General features: G+C 41.8%; 1 protein-coding gene across 1 annotated transcript in view; it reads left to right on the forward strand.

The window, feature by feature from the left end:
- The first annotated feature begins 1,117 nt into the window (after positions 1-1,117).
- Positions 1,118-24,509, forward strand: part of MFSD10 (major facilitator superfamily domain containing 10) — a 34,976-nt gene continuing 11,584 nt past the window's right edge. The window contains exons 1-8 of the mRNA XM_044680055.1: positions 1,118-1,209; positions 6,085-6,345; positions 6,928-7,024; positions 10,001-10,104; positions 12,121-12,279; positions 17,776-17,964; positions 21,831-21,939; positions 22,501-22,612. Of these exons, the coding sequence (XP_044535990.1) occupies positions 6,163-6,345; positions 6,928-7,024; positions 10,001-10,104; positions 12,121-12,279; positions 17,776-17,964; positions 21,831-21,939; positions 22,501-22,612 (953 nt within the window). The 5' untranslated portion in view covers positions 1,118-1,209; positions 6,085-6,162. The remainder of the gene's footprint in view (positions 1,210-6,084; positions 6,346-6,927; positions 7,025-10,000; positions 10,105-12,120; positions 12,280-17,775; positions 17,965-21,830; positions 21,940-22,500; positions 22,613-24,509) is intronic.

Here is a 24,509-nt window from a genome sequence, read left to right on the forward strand (position 1 = left end):
CCTATTTCCACATTATTCATATTTGTAAGAGAATAATCTTATAAAACCAAATCATATGCCCAAATAAATAAGCGATGAATCTTGTTTTCATCTGCGTTTCCAGAAGGAAGATTTGAACCCAGTTCTTCCTGACTTCCAAAGCCTTTGCTCCAAGCACTGCTCACTGGACTTGGATTTCCTTGAGATCTCACACCTGCTACCTGGATGATCTTTTGGGTTCTCCTAACACAAAATCCAACGACCAAGTGACTACAGCGGACCTTTGAAGACACCACGTGATGCAGATTATAGGAATGGCAGCCCCTCAAATATTAAAGACCTGGGAATTGCCCACTTGAGGAGCGATGGCCCAGTGAATACCACGAGCTTTCCACTCAGAGAAAAGCCAGTTCACTTCCCCCCCCCCCCCATCAGATAATGAAACTCAGGCTGGCCCAGAGAGGAGAAGCAATGCGCCCAAGCTCACACAGGACCTAAAAAGTGAAGCCTGGATTCGAATTCAGATTTTCCCACTCCGAATTCTCATCTTTTCCCACAACAGCATGAATACAGCTGAGCTCCTGCCTTTACTCCCTGCCTAAACTTGGGCAAATTTCAGCACTTCTGGGCACCTTCTGTTCTCCCCTGCAAGCTCGCCAAGTTCAGGAGATTCAGTATTACAGACATCATTCACTAGACGCTTCGTTGGGGGTGAGGGGTGGCTTTCTCCATCACCCCAGCTCTGCCGCTATGAGGGGAAGAAAGGAGAGGGGCGGGGCAGGGAGGAAGAGAACGAGGGAGAGGGAAGGAGGGAGAGGAGAAAGACGAGGAGGAGAGGAAGGCGAGGAGAAGGAGGTAAAAGAGGAGGAAAATGGGGGAAAGTGGGGAGAGGGGAGGAGGCAAAGAACTAGGGAAAGCCAGTCCGATGCCGTCTCCCCCCTTAGCGCTGGGGCGGAAGAGGAAACGCGCCAGAAAGGGTTCTCCCCGCCGGCCTGGGGATGGAGGAGAGGGAGGGGAGAAGGTGAGGGATAGGAGGAAGGAGGAAGGAGGGTGGAGACTAGAGGACAGAGCTGGCAGGCGGGGCTTGGCCTCGGTAGAAGGGCAGTGCCACGGCTCGCGGCATCAGTCGCTGCGCCTCCTCCCTCCTGTCTTACCTCCGCTCTCGGTCTCTCTCTGACTCTCCCCGAGCTCAGCTTCACCACCGGGACAGCTGCCCGTCCGCGCCTCGAGGTAAGGGCTGTGCCCCGCCCCTTCCTTCCCTCCTCCCTCCCACCTCCCACTCCTCAGGCCCGAGGTGCGGGGGCTCCTTGGGGATGCGGGGGCCCGGGCCAGCGCGACCTGGCTTTGGAGCCCGACCTAGACCGGAGCCAGTTTGCGCCCCTGCCCGCGCCCTGCCCTTTCTGCTTTGGGAGCTGAGAATCCCAGGCCACTGTCCATAGGCAGCATCAGAGAGTGAAAATAGTCCCGGACTTCGAGTCACAAGATCTGGTTTCAAATCCTGCCTACCTTGGCAGCGCACCCGGGCAAGTCAACTGCCTCTCAGGGCCTCAGTTTCGTACTCTGTAAAATGAGGAATAAGGCCTCCCAGATCTTTTCCAGCTGTAGCTTTGAGGTTGGGACCGAGGAGGGAAAAATAGGACTCAGATCCAGAAGTAGTGCATAAGAGAGGTTTGGAGCTTTACGGAGGCCAAGGCCCTTATTTCTGGCCGGGGAAAAATTAGGGGAGGCTTTATGGAGAAGGAGGCGTTTGAATGGGGCTTTTGAAGTAGGAATAAGATTAAAAAGTGTAGAGATGTAGGAATGCCCCGCAGGGAAAGGGCTTTCAGGGCTTCCTTCAGACACACTCAAATGATTGTCCTTGAAGTATCTGTGCAGGCTAAATAGAACTGAATTCAATATGTTAGCTAAATAATTGGAGTTCCCTTAGCGGGGAGAAGTGGGCTGGCCACCCCCTCCTGAGCATCCTCAATACCTAACTACTATAGCCCAAGATGGACTTCCATCAGATGGGGTGTTGCAGGTGGAAGGGTTTTTTAAACCTCTTTTTGGCCACACCCATCACTCTAAAGCCAGGCAAACTTTGGGTTGGCTTTTGCCAGGAAGAGGAATTGCTGGGCAAATTGCTCCAGGAATTAGTGGGAGGAGCCCTGGACCTTGAAATTCTATGCCCGGCTCTGACAGTGTTGGGTGAGGTTGGGAAAGCACTTCCTGGCCCTAGGAATCTCAGTTTCTCCAGCTGCAAAAAGAGATGGGTGAATGAAGAGAGCTAGGAGGGCCTTCTCAGCTCTGACTTTGTGTCGACTGAGCCTCTGAGAAATCTGAGCCTATTTTTGTGAATTGTTGGTGGTGCTTGAGTCCTTCCAAGTAGCAGGGCAGAAGCCCTTGGTATCCCCTTGATCTGACAGTCTCCAGGAGATGGAAGTCAGTGTTTCGGAATTCTTCCTTTCCTTGGTGCTGGTATAGACAGGCAGTGGAATGACCATGAAGGCAGCTGAGACCAAAGGTCAACCTGATTTCAGCAGAATGGGCAGCAGAACTGAGCCAGTGTTCCTTGGAGGGCAAAGCATCTGCCCTTGCAAAAGTGGAGAAGCCTGGCAGCATCTCTTGGAATTTTTCTTTTGTGAACTGGAGATTATCAGAACTGAAAGAAACTTGAGAATTGAGAGCAAAGGCCCAAAGCAGGAAGGGACCATGGGAAATAGAGGGTCAGAGCTAAAGGGGCCTTAGAGAACAATTAGCCCAATATGCTCTATATTAGAGGCAGTTGGGATCTGAGGAGGGATAAGGACTTGTCTAGAGTCACCCAGCAAGTTCAGAGCAGAAACCAGGGGAGAATATAGAGCTCTTAATTCCTAGACTAGGGCTTTTTTCACTATGCTCTGAAATTTTTCAGATTTCTTGATTCTCAGCCCAGGAGAATCATCTGGTTTTTATTAATAATGGTTTTAGTTAGTATTTATGTTCTGCTTTAGGCATTGCCAATTGCTTTACCTATTGTCTTATTTGATCCCCATAACAACTTGTAAGGTAGGAGGTGTTATAGGACGATGCCCATTTTACTGAAAGGGAAACTGAAGATGAAAGAAAATAAGTGATTTGCCCAGAGTTACATAGCTAGTAAGAGCCAAAGGTTGGATTTGAATTCAATTGATTATACTCCCTCCTGCACCTGGATATTAACATATAATATCCAGGATATTATATAATCATAGATTAATAGATATTAATCTAACTGTATATTTCCTTGACTTCTCAAACCCAGTTTCAGTCCTGCCAAGCCCACCCCTGCAGTCCCAAAGTAAAGGTGGAGGCCAAGACAACAACAGCCTTCTGGTCTTTGGTTATAGATAGCAGAACTTGGGAAAGGAAGTAGTAGAAATTAGAAGGAGGCAGGTTGTGGCTTACCATAAGGAAGACTTCCCTGACAATTAGAGTTGCCCAACCCAGCAATGGAATGTGCTTCCTCTCTAGAGTCACCGTTGGATGAGTCCAACAATTGGCACCTACTGTGTGCAGGACACTACACTGGGAGAGACAAGATTTGGATAAAACAAATGTACCTGCCCCCCTGAGAGCTTAGAGTTTAGCAGTGAGGCTGGATAAGCACTTGTCAGATCCATTGACACTGATCTTGTGCTTTTCCTTACACAAGATGCCCCATCTCCCACTCTGGTCATTTTCACTGAATGTTCCCCAGGCTTTGGGTGCTTCTGCTCCTTGTTTCTTGACTAAAATCTTATGTTCTGCAAGAAGCCTTTCTTGGTTCCCCTCACCTTTTTTTTTTTTTTTAACCCTTACCTTCTGTCTTAGAATCTATACTATTGTATTGATTGGTTCCAAGGCAGAAGAGCAGAAAGGGCTAGGCAATGGGGGTGAAGTGACTTGCCCAGGATCACCCAGCTAGGAAGTGTCTGAGGTTAGGTTTGAACTCCAGGACCTCCCATCTCCAGGCCTGACACTGTATCCACTGAGCAACCTAGTTGCCCCTGAGATAATGTGTCTTAAGTGAAATTGTAAAGAGATGAAGCACTTTTTTAGAACTTGTAACAGAAGAAATATCTCCTTCTTTTTTTTTTTTTGAGGGTGTGTGTGTGTGTGTGTGTGTGTGTGTGTGTGTGTGAGAGAGAGAGAGAGAGAGAGAGAGAGAGAGAGAGAGAGAGAGAGAGAGTGTGCAGGAGGGACAGGAGAAACCACTTTGGAAATTTCTTTCCAGTTCAGTAATTGTGAATTCTCTCTGAAACCCAGGTGGTTGCTGTCTGTTACCAAAAAATCCGTTTGAGACTGTTTAGCCACTTCTCCTGGGTGTGTTGTAACAGTGCCAGGTTCCTTTCAGGGCATTACATAATAACGATGCATCTTCCATCCTTCCTACAGATACAGTTAGAATGAAAGATGGTATGTTAGGGTTGGAGGGCTGAAACACAGAGCACAGAATATCAGAATGGGATGGGACCTTCTCAGACATCATTAAACCAGTCTCTTCATTTGAGAAACAAAGAATCCAAGACTCAGCCTGGGGAAGGGACTTGCCCAAAATTACCTGCTGAACTAGGTCTTCTTCCCTCAAAGCCTTTGGGGTTTGGCCACCAGGGCATTTGTTCATTTATCTTTCTGGTTCACTTTCTGGGGCAGAGAGGGACCCCCTGCCTTCAGGCCCCAGAGTTCTGGGCATGTTACTCAGGTGAGGAAGGTGATCTGACCCTGCCCTTTATAACATGGTGCCTTTTTTGTAGTTTTGTAGGCAGGGAATGGGTTCCTGATTTGGAGAGAGGGAGTTGAGGGGATGTCTTTCAGAATAAATAACCCTTCTAAAATACTTTGCCAATGATAAAGCATGTATAGCTCAGATAGACTTGCTTGGCAGCTCTGGGAAGGGAAAAGGAAGGGAGACAGTTTAGATCATATAACTTGGGAAATTTATGTGGAAATTTGTTATATGTAATCGATAAAATGTCTTTACAGTAAAATACTTTGCAAACCTTAAAGTGCTATAGAAATAAATGCTAGCTATTATTATTTCTCCCCTTTTTCTGCCAGATCCTAGAGTTTGTGTGGTACAGGAGTTAAGAACAGAATCTTTAGAAATAACTGTTTTTAGAGCCCAGGTTGTCGCCTAGGCAGAAGTCAGACTCTTGGGAAAGATCCCAGGACCAGGAAGCCAAACTTTGCCTCCTAAGTGTTTTTTAGCTTATCTCTGTGTCCTCCTCCTTTCCCCTCCCCAAGTGATCCTAAAGGCTTGACTATATACTTCCTTGACCTTTGAATCCCTGGCCAGTTTAGTGGTTGTCCAACAATAACCCCCGGCTAGGTGGCTTAGTGGATAGTGCCCCAGACCTGGAGTCTGGAGGCCCTGGGTTCAAATGTGACCTCAGACATTTCCTAGCTGTGTGACCTTGGACAAGTTACTTACAAAAAGGGGAAACATTTCTACTTGGTCCATTCTTGTTCAGTCCCAAGACTCCTTCAGGTACAAGCCTGTTGCTTTTTTCCCTCCTCTTTGAACTCTCCAAGAATATTGGACAATGTTTCTTCTTCTTCCTATGTAGGATTTATGAATGGAAGGGACCTCAGAGGCATCTAGCCCAATACATATGAGGAAATTGAAATCTAGGGAAATTAAGGGATTTGCTCAAGTCAGACATATTATTAAGAGTACAGGGGAGGACTTGAACCAAGTCATGTAACTCCAGAGCCATCTGGGCACTAAGCAACTTTTTTGTGATGTTAATTGGATTAGTCATTATTGATTTCTTGGTCTAGCATACATGGAGAGGAGATCCAACTTACAAGGGTATGCAGAGAACGCGAGGTAAGGTTCTTTGGGAATGTGCTCTGTGCCCCAGAATTAGAGAACAATAAATACTTATTTAAGTGTTTCCTGTTTGCAAAGACTGTGTTGTGTCGTTGGGGACATACAAAGTTTAGGGAAGCCCTCCAGGAACTTGCTCTTTAGTAGGGAAATAAGACACTGAGATAGTATTCCTTGCCATTTCATAAACACCTTAAGGAAGGGCATCATGGGATCCCTAGGGGAAGCCCTGACTGGAAATGGGGGAAGTAGGGAAAGGAAGTTCCTTCATTTGATGGTTTTTTTCTTCCCTTTAGACAAAGGAATGTGAAGACCTCAGAGGAAGTCCCAGGTGCTCGGCTGGCTAAGGTGTCTGGGAGGAGGTGACAGGAGACATGGGTCTGAGCAAGGAAGAGAGTTGTACTCGTCGACCTCCCATCAAGGGGCAGCCAGAGCCCCCAGAATTGGCCAACCGAGTCATCACTATTGTCTTCTTGGCCCTGCTTATAGACTTATTGGGCTTCACTCTTATCCTTCCCCTTTTGCCTTCCATCCTGGACCACTATGGCAGATCCAATGTGAGTGACATTGTTCCCTGAGGCCATGAGATCATGAAGGGAGCAAGCTTTGATAGAGCATATTTCTAACAGTGCCCCTCTTTAGTTGGTCAGACCGTGTGATTTTACACGCACATACACAAACCCACAAACATCACCCACCTTTTCCTCTATAAGAATCAAGGAGATTCAGTAGAAAGAATCCTTGTGTTTTAGTAGAAGGGGCCCTGGATTGGAATCCTGACTTTTTAACATGCTTTAGAAACCTTAGGGTGTGGGAGAAATGTGAATTGTTTATAATTATCATCTGAGTATTTAAAACTCATGAAGGGATGGTCAGAGGTGAGGGAAAGATTTGTGAGCTTTTGAAGACTGTAAGATAACTTACATTAGATTAGTTTGAGATAAATTCTTTAGCTCAATTCTTCACACACATACCCCATAGCCTCCCAAACCAAAAAACAAGGCTCCGCATTCCCGTCTAGGCCTCCATCTTTGATCTAGAACTGGACCCCCCCCATGTTCTAGGTGGTGGTTAGAGCATCCCAAAAGTCAAGGGGATCATTCCTAGTACTGATCACAGACTTTTCTCTTTTTTTGTAGGACCCCTTCTATCAATCCTTACAGCAGGGTGTGGACTGGTTTGCTGCCACAGTTGGTGTACCTCCCGAGAGGAAATATAACAGCGTCCTATTTGGAGGTACAAATCTTTCCTTGAACTTGCATTCATTTTCTTTGTGGGCAGAGCACCCAACAGAGGGCTTAGTGTGTGGCTCCACAGGATCCCTGGCTCCCTCTTCTGACCTTTCTGCAGTGGCTCCAATGGAACCCTCTCTCACCCTTAGTCTTTCTTTGTAAAATGTAGATAATGGTCCCATCTTTACAAGGGTAAAGCATGTGTCAGTCTTCTGTGAAACTTCCCCTGATCCCTTGATTGGGGAAGACCTTCCATCTTGGATCTCACAAACTATTTTATTTTTTTGGCACAGTTTTGATGTGCTTGTTGTATGTTACCATTATTTATAATTTCTTCTCCTATTAGACTGTAAATAAGAATGTTATAAACAGTAGAAGGCAATCTTCTCCTATAGGATTTATCTTGAGGGGAAGCCACTGTTTTATTTTTTTCTCTTCTTACCTTAGCACTTAGCCCAGTCTGGGCACATAGTAAATCTGTAATATTAGTGAATTGAACAAATTTGACTTGAATGAGGACATGAGTTCTCATTTAAACTTTGTATCTAGATGTATTCTGGTAAATGTTTAACAACTGGCTGGCTAGGGTGGAATGTCCTCATGAACTTATAAGTTTAATTTGCTTTATTTGAATTTTCTCTAGGACTTTCTTAAACCTAGGCAATCAAGCTTTGATATGTAGCTTTGGGGTTTTAAAATTTAACAATCAGCTCTTGTAATTTAATCATCAGCTTAAAAAAAATCCTTACCTTTTGTCTTAGAATCAATACTGTGTATTGGTTCCGAGGCAGAATTGTGGTAAGAGCTAGGCAATGGGGGTTAAGTGACTTGCCCAAGGTCACACAGCTGAGAAGCGTCTGAGATCAGATTTGAACCAAGGACCTCCCATCTCTAGGCCTGGCTCTCAGTCTACTGAGCCACCCAGCTGCCCCAATCATCAGCTTTTTTAGCTGATATGTCCTGGCTGTGGCATATCTCTTTTTGTATCTCTCCAAGCACACAACAGATAATAGGTTTAAAGCTGGAAGGGACCTTGGAGGTCCAATCCTTTCATTTACAGATGTAGAAATAGCCATAGAGAGATGAAGTGATTTGTCTGAGGTCCCTTAGTAGGTCCTCTGATTCCAAATCATGTGCTCTTTTTACTGCATCATGCTTAATAAACATTTGCTAAATGGGGAATAAAAAGAATAAATGACCCTGTTTTTGCTGTTTCCCAGGCCTTGTAAGAGAATAAAGTAATCTCATAGATATGAAAGGAGTATGAAAAGCAGAAAAGCCTGACCTGCTCTTCTAATCAGCAAAAGCTTAATTAGGTACTGATTATGTACCCAGCTCTGTTGGATTTCAGAGAGATCAGAGGAAGAAAAGGAAACTCATCATATTATATAATTTGGGGCTGGAAAGGACATTAAAGATGTCCTAATTCAACCGTCTCCTTCTACAGCAGGGGAGACCGAGACTCTGAGAATCTTGCCTAGGGTCAGGATACTACAGAGTGACAAAATTTGGATTTGAACCTAGATCTTCTGACCCCAGGTCAGTAGGCATAGAGATAAGTAGAAAGAAGATGGTGCAAACTCACCACGTTATGTAAGCCATGTCATAAAAGCGTGAAGCACACTATTGTTATTATTTTTTAAAATTTTATTAAGAAAATTTTTCCGCGGTTACATGATTCATGTTCTTTCCCTCCCCTCCTCCCAACCCCCTCCCATAGCCCACACACAATTCCACTGGGTTTTACATGTGTCATTGATCAAGACCTATTTCCATATTATTAAGATTCACATTAGGGTGATCACTTACAGTCTACATTCCTAATCATGTCCCCATCAATCCATATAGTCAAGCAGTTGTTTTTCTTCTGTGTTTCTGCTCCCATGGTTCTTTCTCTGGATGTGGATAGTGCTTTTTCTTATAAGTTCCTCAGAATTGTCCTGGATCACTGCATTGCTGCTAGTAGAGAAGTTCATTACATTTGATTGTGCCACAGTATATCTGTCTCTGTGTACAATGTTCTTCTGGCTCTGCTCTTTCACTCTGCATCAATTTCTGGAGGTCTTTCCAGTTCACATGGAATTCCTCCAGTTCATTATTCCTTTGAGCACAACAGTATTCCATCACCAGCATATACCACAATTTGTTCAGCCATTCCCCAATCAAAGGGCATCCCCTCATTTTCCAATTTTTTGCCACCACAAAGAGCATGGCTATAAATATTTTTGAAGCATGCTATTATTAGAAATAAATCATGTGTTGTCATGCCCTGACAATACCAAGGGGAAGAGGGGGGAGGAAATAAGCATTAACTGGGCATCTATGAGGTGCCACTATACTGGATGGAAGATGACTGGTTATAAATAATAGCTAGCATTTATATTGTGCTTGAAAATTTGCAAAAGGCTTTATAAATATTCTCTCATTTGATCCTCATAACCAAGAGAGGTAGGTACTATTATTAACTCCATTTTTGCAGTTGAGGAAACTGAGGAAAATAGAAGAGAAATAAGGGCTAGGCAGTGGGGGTGAAGTGACTCACCCAGTGCCACACAGCTAAGGAAGTAGTATTTGAGGATACATTTGAACCAAGGACCTCCCATCTACAGGCCTGGTTCTCTAACCATTGCGCCATCCAGCTGCCTCTCCCAGGGGCCTTGATCCCTCTTCCCGTTGATATTAATGGCTGATAATAGCTTACAGTACATCATCCTTCTGGCATATTTGTATTTTCATTAGCACTCTGCCAGGCTAAAAACCCTTCAACATCCAAAAAAACCCCATCTCTTACAGTGAAATTTCAGAACCTTGGACAGACCCTTTAGGGCTAAGGGTCCTTCCTTTGATCCTCCTGTCTTCTGGCCAATTCAGGTAGGAAGCTCAGCTTTGCCATAGAAAAGGCATCCAGAGGAAGGAAGCCTCTGGACATTGTTGCTGATCTAAGGTACAGCAAGGCTAACAATTGCTCTTTCTGTTGCAGGTTTGATTGGCTCCATCTTTTCCATCCTGCAGTTTTTCTCCTCCCCTCTCACTGGGGCAGCATCAGATTCCTTTGGGAGGCGGCCAGTCATGTTGCTGACTTTGGTATGACTCCTCAGGGTCTGCAGAGCAGTGATTGCACAAATACTTGTGTGAACAACCTTTATCTCTCTTGCTCCAAGGCAAATATTTTCCTCTTAAAAGAGGGCTAGGCAGTTAAATGGTTGACATTTGATGTCAGGTTGACAGGATGAATTTGGGAGTACATGATCTGTATCTAAGAACATCATTTCCTCCCCGTGGAACCTCTGAAGACTTGGTCAGAGAAGTTGCCTTTTGTGAAGACTTATTTAATTAAGACTTCTCATTTTTTGTGCTAATTGAGTAGTTTATATTTTTATATTTTTGGAAAAAAACCACAATCCTTATCTTCTATCTTAGTATCAATTCTAAGACAAAAGAGTGTCAAGAGGTAGGCATTTGGGTTTAAGTGACTTACCTAGAGTCACCCAGATAGGAAGTGTCTGAGGTCAGATTTGAACCCAGGACCTCCTGACTCCAAGCCTGGTACTCTATCCACTGCGCTACTTAGCATCCCTAGTAGTTCATATTTTTCAACTGATTGTCTTTAGCCTTTGAAAAATACATTTTATTCATTCATTTTGTCTTAGGTCACTATCATTTGGGGGCAGGGAAGGGGACCTCCCTGGATTAAACCCTCTTTTGTAAAGAATAAAATAAGTAAGTAAAAAATACCTGATATAGTGACCTTACCTAATAGAGTATGCAACATCTGGCCTAAATAGATTGTGTCTCTGCCATGAAAAGGGGTGTCTATTTTGGTATTTGTTCCCCAAGACCATCACTGGTTTTTGTTTTCCCAGAATCTGGCTCCCTTCTAGTGATCTTAGCTGCCTTTTATTTTATTAGAAGAGTGAGAATAGTATAACAGAAGCAACCCAGAAGTCAGGAGGCTTGGATTTCATTCATTCAGGTAATGAACATTTATTAAGCACTTATTGTGTGTGAGGCACTATGCCAGCTAGGTGCTTAGGAATGCCAGAATAGATAAAATGCCATCTCTGTGCTTAAAGAACTTTTACTTTGATGGAAGAAGATACATACGTAAACACAAAATAAAGTCTACAGAGCAAGGAGAAACAGAGACTAAGTACTCAAAGAAATTATGGAGGGAGAAAATCAAGGAAGCCTTCATGGAGCAGGTGGCATCTGAGCTGGGCATCAAAGAAAAGAAGAGACCTCAACAAATGGATACTTAGGGACATGGGCATCTCTTCTAGGCATATGATATGGTATGGGTCAAAACACAGGAGAGAGAGAGAGTCATCTATTTAAGCTGGAATGTAGAATTTTTGAAAATTACTAGGATTTTATATAAATAAAATAACTGGCTACCCACTGGAAGGACAATATTGAAGGTCACATATGTTGACCACATAATGAGAAGACAAGACTCATTGAAGACCCTGATTGCTGGAAAAGATTGAAGGTAGAAGGATGAGATGAATAGACAGTATCATGGAAACAACAAACATGAGCTGGGACAGACCTTAGGAGATACTGGAAGAATAGAAGATCCTGGCATCCTATGGACCAGGGAGTCATGGAGATTTGGACATGACTGAACAACTCAACAACTATGGATTTTTAGTCCTAGCCATTTCAATAACTCACTGGGCAAACACAATCCAGTCACTTCCTCTGTGAATCTCCGTATCCTTCTCTACACAATGAGAGAGTTGAACTAAAATTTCCTTCTAGCTCTGAAATTCGATGACCCAACTGGACTGATCAAGCTTTTTGAGAAAACTGCTCTGACCAAGTCTTCAAAGTAGCAGCTGCTGCTAATTCCCAGGTTCCACAGGAGATGGAAAGATAAATGTGGAGGGGAAAATTACGTATTTCCTCCTCATAAACAAAAGGGGATGGGAAGGGAATAAGAGTAAATATGGCAACATTCTTTGAACCCCTCTCTCTGCTTGGCATTTGTGGCTGTTTAGATCCCTTGAGGGGCATATGAGTTGAGCACCTGTTTGATGGAATCCAAGGTCAGGTCCGGGCTTGGTATATAAATAATGACTTAACCTTCCTTTCCCCTAGGTGGGACTGATCATATCATATGCGTTGTGGGCCCTCTCCAGAAGCTTTGGAGCTTTTCTGCTCTCCAGAGTGATTGGAGGAATCAGCAAAGGCAATGTTAGCCTTTCTACAGCTGTCATCGCAGACCTGAGTTCACCCCAGGCCCGGAGCAAGGGGATGGTGAGTCATGGAGAGTTCACTCAGCCGTATCCTCTTTCCTTCTCCCTCTTGCAATGAATGACTTAGGCCAGGCAGAAGCTAGCAGAGTTTCTTACCCTCTTAACCATACCTCTATTCACTTCACTAACTAATCTTTCAGGAGTTGGAATTTCTTTATCACTTGTATCCTTTGGGCTTCATTGTCCTCATCTGTAAAATATGGATGACAGTTCCCATCTTGATGACTTCACAGGGTGATGTGAAGAGCCAATGAGGTAAAGAAGGTAGAAATGTCATTAGAATTTTAAAAAAGACTATAATTGTCTAAGATATCACTCCACTTTCTGGCTGCTGGGAATTTAGTAAGCACTGGACCTCTCCAGTTCTTGGTAGACTTTGGGCAGCAATATCTACCATCCAGGATTAAGTAACCCCAACAGGAGGCAGCAAGATGAAATTAAAAATAAAGAGTAACTGTCCAGGAGGTAGGAGACCCAGGTTCTAGCTCCAGCATCTGTCCGTGGCATAGTCAGTATCCCTCCAGTGGGCTTTAGTATCTGTCTTTGCCCAGCCGGACTTATGGGGTGATTGTAAAGACCAAATAAGAGGATGGATGGCTTTGAGAAATACCAATGTTTCTTCCAGTTACTCCAAGTGCGACCTCTTATTTCTTAATGTAGGAATATTAAGATATTCATACCCAGGCAGTAATACTTCAGGAATCTGGGATTTTGTCATTATGGATAATCCCTTCACCAATGTGGATTTTGCCTCCTCAAAGTTTAGTCATTGGTTTTTCAGAGTAAGCAAATAAACAAATCAGCAAACCAGTAAGTAAATAAATGAATTTTTTACAAAATCATTTCCATGTGGCCAAGCTGGTGATGAGTATCTCTTTTCTTCTTAGCTAGGCAGGTTCTTGGAAGATAGACTGTCCCTTGATTCCTACATTCTTATTTCAATGAATCTGTGATCTCATTGCATAGGATACTTTCTCTAGATCAGGGGTTCATGGGTAACTTGCAACTTTGTCGAGCAAGTGTGGGATTTCATGCATTGCAGCCACGTGGCACAGAATATTGACATATGGAGGCAAAGGAACAAATTGACAAAAATGGCAATAGATAAAGATAGTGTTGGTGGGGTTGTGGGAAGATAATCACATTGATACACTCACTGTTGGATGAGCTGTGAATTGGTCTAACCATTCTGTGAAGCAATTTGGATTTATGTTAAAAAGAAAAGTGACTAAAATGTCCATTCCTTTTGATCTAGAGATCTCATTAGTATATCTCACTGGTTTTTTTTTCCGGCTTTATCACAGGAATTTTTATTAAGAGATCATTAGAAGAATAACCATGGCAATGACTTTTAGTTCATTCTTTTCATCCCATTTTCACGTTATTTTACCACTTTTTGTGGTAGCAAAGAATTGGAAAGAAAGTAGAGCCCCATGAATTGGAGAATGACTAAATGAATTATCATACAGGAATTGAATTACTATTATGCTATAAGAAATTATGAATGTGAGATTTAGAAATGGAGGTGATACTAAGAATAAAAGATACAAATATAAAAAAAGATATCACAACAAAGGGTGTTGCCAGTATAGAATATAGACTCATTTATAAAATCATTCAGAGAAGCATTGTAGAAGATTCTAAGTAGCCTAATTTCAATAACTAATAGTTATATAGTGCTTTTATTATCTCATATGATCCTCATAACAACCCTGGGAAGTAGTTGCTACCATTATTTTCATTTTACAGATGAGGAAACTAAGGTAAACAGAGGCAAGGTGAATTGTTCAGGGTGACACACGTAGGAAGTGTCTGAGGCTGGATTTGAACTTGGTTATTCCTGATTCTAGGCCATAAAAAGTGTTAGATGGAAAAATAAACTGAAAACTTGGCTAGAGCTCAAATTAAGTCAGATCATTCTATTTATGTATTTAAGAATGAAACTGGAAGGATGACAAATGAAAGAAAAATGGAAGATTAGTATAACAAACTGTTTTATCAGTGACAGTGTAGTTGTCATTACAAAATTCTTTAACCCATTATTTTGCTCAGTCCTCATAACATCCCTGTGATATAGGTAGGGTGGGTTAATTTACTTTACAATTATTAGTAGTAAGAATCTCTGTTATCTAATCCCAACATGTATTCGGTATGTCAGGACTTGAATTTGTGGCTTTTGCTACAAGTCTGATGTGTTTTCCATTACCATCATTCTATCTCAGTTAAGGTAGCTTTGAATTTTTAATTTAAAAAATTGACCAGTCTCTTTGAAGAAGAATGAATCCAGGTTTAAAAAAATACAAGAATGACTAGTTCCTGAGAGGAAATGATAAACCCCCAAAGGACTGGCCTTGTAAACATTATCCTATTGGAGAATAAAAAATGCCGTAGGAGGATCAGCTTGATAGCACAGTGAACAGATCATCAGGCCTGGAACTAAGAGGACATGGGTTCAAATTTGACTTCAGAGGCTTCCTAGCTGTGTGACGCTGGTCAAGTCACTTAACCCCAGCTGTCTAGCCCTTGCCACTCTTCTGTTTTATAACTGATACTGAGGTAAGGGTTTAAAGGGACAAAACCAAGCAAATGCAGAGAAGCAGAGGGCTTCGTGTAGTGCCCATTGGAGTATGGGGAGGAGTCCTTGACTTGGTTTTAGGTATTGGGGGAGAGAGATAATGAGGTTTACTAAAGCCTCTCTTCCTGAAACCATCTGGCTAACTGTCCAGTTTCCAGAGATGGTTTCTGGGGATATGGAGAGGGGTGAGAGATTGAGCTCTTTTGAAGTGGTACAGAACATTGCTCTTGTATTTGATTCCTGACTCTGATATTTGCTGGTTTTAGACAAGTCACTTAATATCTTCAAATCTTAGTTCTTTTTTTTTTTTTCTAATCCAACCTCCTAATTAAAAAAAAATTAGGGAGTATCTCAGTAGATTGAGAGGCAGGGCCTGAAATGGAAAGTCCTGGGTTCAAAGCTGGCCTCAGACATTTTCTAGATGTATGATCCTGGGCAAGTCATTTAACCCCCATTACCTAGCCCTTACCACCCTTTTGTCTTGGAACCAACACATGATATTAATTCCAAGATGGAAGGTAAGGGTTTAAAAAAATTAATAGGCATTTATTTTCCCTTTCTAGCTTTCCCTTTCCATTGGAAATAAATGCAGTACATATTTTCATATTCATTGTGTTGTGAAAGAAGACATATCACTTATACAAGAAAAAAACTCATGAAGGAAATAAAGTGAAAAATGGTAGCCTTCAATTTGTATTCAGACTCTGCATGACAGCTACTTGCCAGTTGATAGGCATTACCCAATTTTCTATTTCTTTGGTACTATGAAAAAAGAACTGTTATATTTTTGTATATTTTGAACATCTTTTTTTAAAATTTCTTTGAGCTATAGACCTAGTAGTGGCATTGCTTGGTCAACGGGGATATATCCAGTTTAATAACTTTGGAGGCACAGTTCTAAATTGCTTTCCAGAAAGGACTAGACTGATTCTTATTTCTACCACTGGTACATCAATATGCTTATTTTCCCACAGCTCTTTAACATCTGTCATTTTTCTTTTTCGTAAACCTTGCCAATCTGGTGGGTGTAAGATGGCAGCTCAGAGTTCCATGTGCATTTCTCTATGTATTAGTGATTTAGAACATTTTTTAATCTAGCTATTTATAGTTTGAATTTCTTCCTTTGAAAACTGCCTGTTCTCATTTCTCAAATATATAATGAATTTAGTCAAATGTATGAGAATACAAGTCATTCCCCAACTGACAAATGGTCAAAGGATATGAACAAGCAGTTTTCAGATGAAGAAATCAAAGCTATCTATAGCTATCTGGAAAAAAATGCTCTGTCACTATTTATTAGAGAAATGCAAATTAAAACAACTCTGAGGTACCACCTCACACCTATCAGATTGACTAATAGGACAGAAAAGGAAAATGCTAAATGTTGTAGGGGAGGTGAAAAATTGAGACACTAATACTCTGTTGGTGGAATTGTGAACTGATCCAACCATAGGGTTTTTTTTCTTTTTTTTGTTTTTTTAAACCTTTAACTTCTGTGTATTGGCTCCATGGTAGAAGAGTGGTAAGGATGGGCAATGGGGGTCAAGTGACTTGCCCAGGGCTACACAGCTGGGAAGTGTCTGAGGCCGGATTTGAACCTAGGACCTCCTGTCTCTAGGCCTAACTCTCAAACCACTGAGCTACCCCGCTGCCCCGCCCAACCATAATTTTTAAAAATATTTTTATCAATTACATATAATAAGTTTTCTTGAGTTATATGATTAAACTTATCTCTATCCCTCCCTTTCCTTCCCCCTCCCAGTACTGGTAGGTGGGTTGTACTGGGTTATATATGTATTATCATGCAGAACATATTTCTATATTGTTCACTTTTGTGAGTTAATCTTAAAAAACCAAAACTCCCAAATCTATACCTAAATAAACAATTGAAAAACCATGTGCTTTCATCTTTATTTTGACTTCAACAGTTCTTTCTCTGGAGATAGATATTATTTTTTTGTCTTAAGTCCCTCGGAATTGTCCTGTAATCCAACCATTCTGGAGAACAAGTTGGAAGTATGTCCAAAGAGCTATAAAACTACACATACCCTGTGACTCAGCAATACCACTATTAAGTCTATACCTCAAAGAGATTTTTTTAAAAAGGGAAAAGGACCAATCTATACCAAAATATTTATAGCGGTTCTTTTTTGCAATGACAAAACTAGAAATTGAGGGGATGACCCATCAATTGTGGAATGGCTCAACAAGTTGATGTATATGATTGTAATGGAATACCATAGTGCAATAAGAAGTGAGGAAAAAGATGAATTTAGAAAAATCTAGAAAGGCTTATATGAACTGATGCAAAGTGAAGTGAGCAGAACCAAGAGAACATTGTACACAGTAACAGCAATATTGTACAATAATCAATGGTGGATGACTTAACTCTTCTCAGTAATACAACAATCTAAGACAATTCCAAATGACTTAATGATGAAAAATGCTATCCTTGTCCAGAGAAAGAACTGATGGAGTCTGAATGTAGACCAAAGCATACTACTTTTCATTTTATTTTTTTCATGGTTTTTTTTTTGGTCTTTATTTTTTTCCACAACTTAATATGGAAATGTGTTTTGCGTGACTACATGTATAACCCACAAATTACCATCTCAGGGAGGGAAAGAAGAGAGAGGGAGAAAGATTTTGGACTCAAAAATTAAAAAAAGAATATAAAACATTGTTTTTACATGCAATTGGAAAAAAATTGAATTTTATTTTTTAAAAAAGAAAGAACTACTTACCTTTGGCTATTTATCTTTTGGGGAAGATCCTCAGTTGCTTAAGCTAATATACTTTCAGCCTCACAGGGATGTGAGGACATGTACTTTGTAAACCTTAAAGAGCTATAGAAATGTGAATTGTTTTTATTGCCATCTCATGTGTGAAGATGCTTTATTAATGTTTATTTTGTCCCTGCAGGCCATGATTGGGGTTGCCTTCTCTCTAGGCTTCACCCTAGGTCCAATGATTGGGGCTTATCTAGCGGCGGAGACAGGTAAAGGAGATGTCTTCTACTTTCACGCAGCCTTATTGGCTCTGGTGTTTGCCATCTCTGACCTGGTGTTCATTTTCTGCTTCCTTCCGGAAACTCTCCCTAGGGAAAAACGGGTAAGGCCCTGGAAGAATTTCTTTTGGGTTGGGAAGATTATAGGGTCATAGATTTATAGCTATGAGGGACCACTGAGTCATCCATTTTACAGATGAATGATGTTCAGTGATTTGCTGAGGGTCACCTGGATAGAAAGCATCTTAAATAGGATTCAAACTTAGGTCTTTTTTGATTCCAAGGACTCCTGGCTTTGTCTAATGTTCCATCAGCTGTTTTTATCTCTGAGAACTTTCTGATTTTGTGTGGGGGACCTTATAACCTTGTTCCTGGAAATTATTAAAAATTCAGAATGGATGTTTAATAATAATGGCAACAGCTAGGCTGGATGCAATTGTGGCTGAAAATAAGTGGGTGGACTAGTTGAATTAGGTGCATGTGGAGATACCATAACCTTTTTCCTTCCATTTGTGTGGCACATAGAAGTAGTGGGAAGTCAGTGAGTTAATAAGTATTTAAGGACCTGCTATGTGCCAAACACTGTTATAATAAGTATTGGAGATACAAGAAAAGATACTGCCTATCCCTGCCTTTATATTCTAATGGTGAAAACAATATGTGTCTACAGATAAGAATATACCATATAAATTTGTTTTTATCTGAGGATTTTTAATTTGTTCTCTTTCTAATTTTTTAAGTTGTAAGCCCAATTCATTGATCTTCTCCCTCTTGATTTTGTTGATATAGGCACTTGGGGATATAAATTTTCCTGAGTACTGCTTTGGCTATATCTCATAGATTTTGATATGTTGTCTCCTCATTGTCATTCTCTTCAGTGAAATCTGTAATTGTTTCTATGAATTGTTCTTTGACCTACCAGTTTTGCAGAATTAGATTATTTAATTTCCAATTAATTTTAAATTTGCCTCTCCATATACTATATAAATGGAAGGTAACCTTTGAGGGAAGGTGCTGGCATTGTGTAGGGCTGGCATGGAAGTCAAGTAAGGTCTCTTGCAATGGATGGGATTTGAGCTGAGTCTTGAAGGAGTTTAGGAGGCAGAGGGGAGGAAGAAGAGCATTTCAGGGATAGGACACAGCCATGACAAAGTATGGAGTTGAGAAATGGAGGACCATATGTGGTTAAGGAACAATGAATAGAATAGTGTCACTAGATTTGGAGATGACAGGGAGCCACTGGGGTTATTCAATAAGGAGGAGACAGGGTCACCCATGCACTAAAGAAAGATCCCTTTGGCAGTTGAGTGGAGGATGCATTTGTGTGGGGAGAGACTTGGGACCAGTCGAAAGTTTGTGGCATATACTAGGCAAGAGGTCATGAGAACCTGCACCAGAGTGGTGGCAAAGAAGAGAAAAGGGAGCATGTACAAGAGATGCTGAGAAGGTAGAATTAAAACTTGGCAACAGACTGGGTGTGTGAGGTAAGTGAGACTGAAGTCTAGAGAATAACCTGGGTATCTAGGAGGCTGGTGATGTCCTTAATGGTAAAAGGGAAAGGGAAACATAGGTGGCTCAATGAATTGAGAGGCAGGCCTAGAGGGGAGGTCCTGGGTTCAAATGTGGCTTCAGATACTTCCTAGCTGTGTGACCCTGGACAAGTCACTTAATCCCCATTGCTTAGCCCTTATCACCTTTCTGCCTTGGACCAGATACATAGTATTACAGAAAGGGTTTAAAAATAGGTTTTAATAGAGGTTTAAAAGGGAGAAGACTTCTGGGAGGGAGAGTGGAGAAGTAGGAATTCTGTTTTGGACATGTTCAGTTTGAGGCAACTGGTGATATGAGACTGGAGCTCAGAGAGAGGTCAGGACTGGCTAAATCTATCTAGGTATCTCATACATAGAAGTGATCATTAAACCTGTGGGATCTGATGAGTCCTTCTAAAGAAGAGAAACTGGCTAAGCTGGGCTCTCCAGCAGTAGCCTCCCTCACTATTCATTGTCAGCCTCTTGTCCGAGAGCATTCCAGCTCTGTGGGACCTGCTAAAGCTTGCACTCACTGACTTTGCCCAGGCCATCTCCACATCACCATGACTAGGCTTCTCCTAGGGCAGAAGTGGTGGGTTTAATATTCCACCCATGGAGCTATTCACACTCCTGTGGCTCTTTGCTTTAGTTCTGTGCCCCCACAGAGGGTTCCTTCAGCTATTTTCCCAGTGGCCTCAGGAAAATTGTTTGGGTTCTTCCTTTGTAAAATGGTAATAACTCCTACATCACTGGCGTGTTGTGAGGATTGAATGAGATAGGAAAATTGTTTTGCAAATCTCTAGTTATTCATCAAATGAGAGTTATTGTAATTATTTGAATTATTCCAGGCCTAGAGAAAGAGAGCTGTCATAGTTTCAGACCTTGGAAATTCTGCCCTAATGCTTAGCTGGATCTCCTCTGTAAGTGGTTAAGGGAAGTGGGAGGGAGGAGATACAGACACACAGACACACACACAGACATACACAGACACACAGACACACACTGAGGTTAATGATGTTGGTATAAGCTATGGCCCTATCTAGCCTTTTTTTTTTAATTACATTTTTTTAGTCAACAAAAATGTCTTCCCTACTCCCTACCTTGAGCGAAAAAAAACCCCAACAAAACAAACAGAAAACAAAACCCCTGTAACAAACATGTAGAATCAAGCGAAATGAATTCCTGCTTTGGGTTTGTCCAAAAACACCCTCACTGTCTCCTTATGTCCTCTTAATCTGTCACCTCTTTGTCAGGAGGTGGATATTACTGCCAACATCCCAGTCATCCCTCCTCTCTGGTTGGCCATCCAGGGGCATAGAGAACAGGATGTAAACACAAACCGTGTAGCCCATTCTCAGACTAGGCTCCTCTGAGGGATTCTTGCTGAAAGAATGATCCTTTCAGCCTTGCTTTGGTCTCTGATAGTCTGGTTTGTTTTTCCCTCTTTTAGAAAACACCTGAGGTGACTGGTTCTAGGCTGAACTAATTCAGCAGGGTTGCTTATGTATGTGTGTGTGCATGGAGTTGATCTGCTCTTGGGGTTCAGGATAATTTTCAGGGGGCTTTGTTTGCTCTGGCTGTGGTACCCAGAAACAGCGGTGGACTTGGAGTCTGGAGACCTGGTTTGGCTCCTTGTGCTCACATTAATAAGCCGTGTGAACATGGGTGAATGTAAATTCTGTAAAATGTAAATGATAATAAAATGTGCTCTTTCCAAGGTTGTCACAGCTTCCCTTCTGCCCTGGACTCTTGTAGCCGCTTCTAACAGGTTTCTAGCCTATGCTGCCTTTTGTTTCTCCATTCTGCCTATAGTGTGAAACTCTAAACCTTAGGTTGACTTGGTAAACTTTAAGTCATAGAAATAGTTGTAGTTAAGTTTTGTAGCTTATAGTTTAGTTCTGGTTGCTTCTCCTTATTTCCTTTTCTAACCTCCTAATTCCCCATTGATAGATTTAAATGGTATAGCAGAAAGCATTGTCTTGCTTCTCCTCCATTGGACTGTGAGCTCCTTGAGAGCTGGGATGCAGACTCTAAGGCAATGGGGAACCATTTTTAGGTTCTTGATCAGGTAAGCGTTGAGATCAAAGTGATCATGGGACTTAGATCTAGAAAAAGTTCATATAACAGAGTACTGGAACTAGCAAGGGACTTCAGGATTATTTAGTCAAATCTCTTCATTTTACAGATGAGGAAACTGAGGTGGAAGTGATTTGCTCATGGACATATAGCTAGTAAGTGACAGACCCAAGTCTTCTGACTCAAGCACAGTGTTCTTCCCACTACAGGAGGATGCTTCCCTAATTCTAGAATTAGAACCAACTCCCCAGCCCTTTAGAGAACAGACATGAAGAGGTAGGTCTGGCCTTCTTTTATGCCGTTGGCATTGGCCAGCCTCCCTCTCTCTGGGAGGCTGTGTCATGGGCTGGTTTTTGTCTTCCCAGGTTTCTTCTGTTATATCTGGGTTCCAGGCAGCATCTGACCTGCTCAGTCCAGTCGCCTTATTCCAGTTTTTGGCTGTTACAAGAGGGAAGGACTCCCCCTCCAAAGACAGTAAGGAGCTTCATATTTGGACATTTGTGGGTGGCATGGCCAGAGAGCTTCAGCAGGGCAGTGATGGCCACTAGGTCCTGTAATACCCACTAGAATGGGAGGACCATTTGGTCAGGATCACAAAGTCTGGGTTATTCAGAGCTAGAACTCAAACTCAGCCCTGAGACCTAAGCCACTTTCTCCTTTATTTCACTGTTTGCTGGGGTGGAATGTAGGTAGGCAGAGAGAATGGCTTGGGCTAGAACAGGGCAGATTTCAAGTTTGGGGGAAAGGATGAAACTATCAAGAAGAGGTTCTTAATTTAGGGTCTATGAACTTTAAAAAAAAACATTTTTTTGTCTCTGTATTTCTACATAATTGGTTTCCTTTATAATCCTATGGATTTTATGCATTTAAAAATATGATTCAGGGGAGAGATCTCTAGGCTCCATGAGACTTGTCCAAAGGGTGCAAGATGCAGAAAGGGTGAAGAACCCTAGCTAGAGAGGGGGTTGAGGAAGGGCCTTAATGAATGGACTCATTCCCTTATGTTCCTTTCCCTTTTTTCCCTGTTTCTTCCAGAACTCCAGAATCTCAAGATCCTAGGACTCGTTTATTTCCTTTATCTCTTCCTGTTTTCGGGGCTGGAATATACGTTAAGCTTCCTCACACACCAACGCTTTCAATTCAGCAGGTATTTATGTGCATGGAGAGCCCTAGGGTTGGGGAATATCAGAGTTCTGAATTTGACTTTCTCAGAAGCCTCCAGAATTTGGAGATTGATCTCTCTGTACCTTCTTTCATTTGGTTCCTTCCTTGGCTTCCAGACCTGGACTAGCAGTCAGACAAATTGAGTTTCATCCTGATTCTGGCACAAACTGGATGGCCCTGGGCAAGTCACTGGGACTAGGGAGGTAGTACCAGTATTGTTACAGTCTATTTTACAGATGATGACATTGGGATTCTGAGAAAGGAAGGGACTTGTTAGGCACGTGGCTAGAAAATAGCAGAATTGGGATTTGAATGTAGATTCCTTAACTCCAAGTCCTCATTCTATTATTTTTCACTGACTCTTCCAGCCTAAGGGTGAGGGTGGAGGATGAGAGCATTTATTCTCAGATCCAATTCTTGGCAAACAAGATGATGTTCCCCTTTTCTGCCTCTCGATGATTTATCAGACATTTGCTACATCTCCTCTCCGTCTGTGTTCTCAGGCAGGTCGCTCTTGGCCCATTACTTGGATCGGCAGAGGCATCCCTCCATTTCTGATAGGTTTATTTTGGGGTGTGGGAGCCCATTCTGAAATGGAGTCTTGGCCAAATGAACAGAAATCTCTCTGTTCAGAAGAAGATGAACCTGGCTCATTAGAGGCTCTGGAATTCTCTGGGAGAGTTCAGCCTCCTCAGAGCCATTGGACAGTCTGGTGCTGCCACACCCTATAGAGAAGTGAAAATGAATGACCTCCTCCTTCTGCTCAGAGACCTCAATTCTCTCAGATTCAAAGATTCGATGGGTAGTTTCTGCACTTTTGAGGCTTATTTATATGTGTGGAATCATAGAACAACATAAGGTTTAAAGAGGAAGGGAGGGAAAGAAGGAAGAGATGAGAGGAAGTATGGAAGGAATGCTTCAAATACTATATTTCTTGGGCCATTTGCCATACTTTTTGTCCCTAGGCACTTTGATGGGAAACCAGGTCCAAATAAGTAGAATAAAATCCTAGAATAATATAATGTCAGGGCTTATGAGGTATGTGTGTGTGTATTTTTTTTTCAGTAGAACATTTATAACCTGGAAATCAGCAAATCCTAGAAATCAGGACTTGTTTTGTTAATTATCTAAACTTTTAAAAAAGGGATGGAGGAAATGTTAATGATTAGACTTAATTGTGTCAAAAAACAAACAAACCTCAAGAGGCCATCTAGTTCAATTTCCTAATCAATGTAGTAGTCTTCTTTATAGGTTCTTTAATAGATTATAATCAACTTTCTACCCGAATACTTTCAGTGGTTAGGAACTCACTGCTTCATAAGGAAACATTCCATATTTGATCAGCTGTGATGGTTAAAAAATTCTTTCTCATATTGAGGAAATCTGCTTATCCCACTGGCAGAAAATATGGAAGACTTGGGAGATGGGGTTTGTAGATCTAGAGGTCATGAGAGCTGTCTTCAAGTACCAAAAAGGGATCGTGTAGGAAGAGTGATTTCCTACTGGTTCTTGGGCTCAGAGAGATGACCTGGCATCAGTGAATGGAAGTTGCAGATGGATTTCAACTCAACATATGGGAAAACTTTCTAAAAATTATATTAGAAAAAAAGATGTAAAAAACCCAACCTTTGAGCTACCAACTCACATCCATCATGCCATTAATTAAAAGCAGTAAGTGAAACTATGATGGTGGGGTTGTGACAAGACAGGCACTCTCATTTTTAGCAGGTGGAATTGCATTTGTAGGATCTTTTCAGAAAGCAACCTTTGTAGTAGTTGGCAGTGTTACAAAAAGTTATATGCTCTCACCTATCAATCCCACTGTTGAGAATATACACTGAAACTGTTATTAAAAAAACAACAAGAAAGATATATGCTTA

Source organism: Gracilinanus agilis, chromosome 6 (genome assembly GCF_016433145.1).
Source record: "Gracilinanus agilis isolate LMUSP501 chromosome 6, AgileGrace, whole genome shotgun sequence".
NCBI classification, from domain to species: Eukaryota; Metazoa; Chordata; class Mammalia; order Didelphimorphia; family Didelphidae; genus Gracilinanus; species Gracilinanus agilis.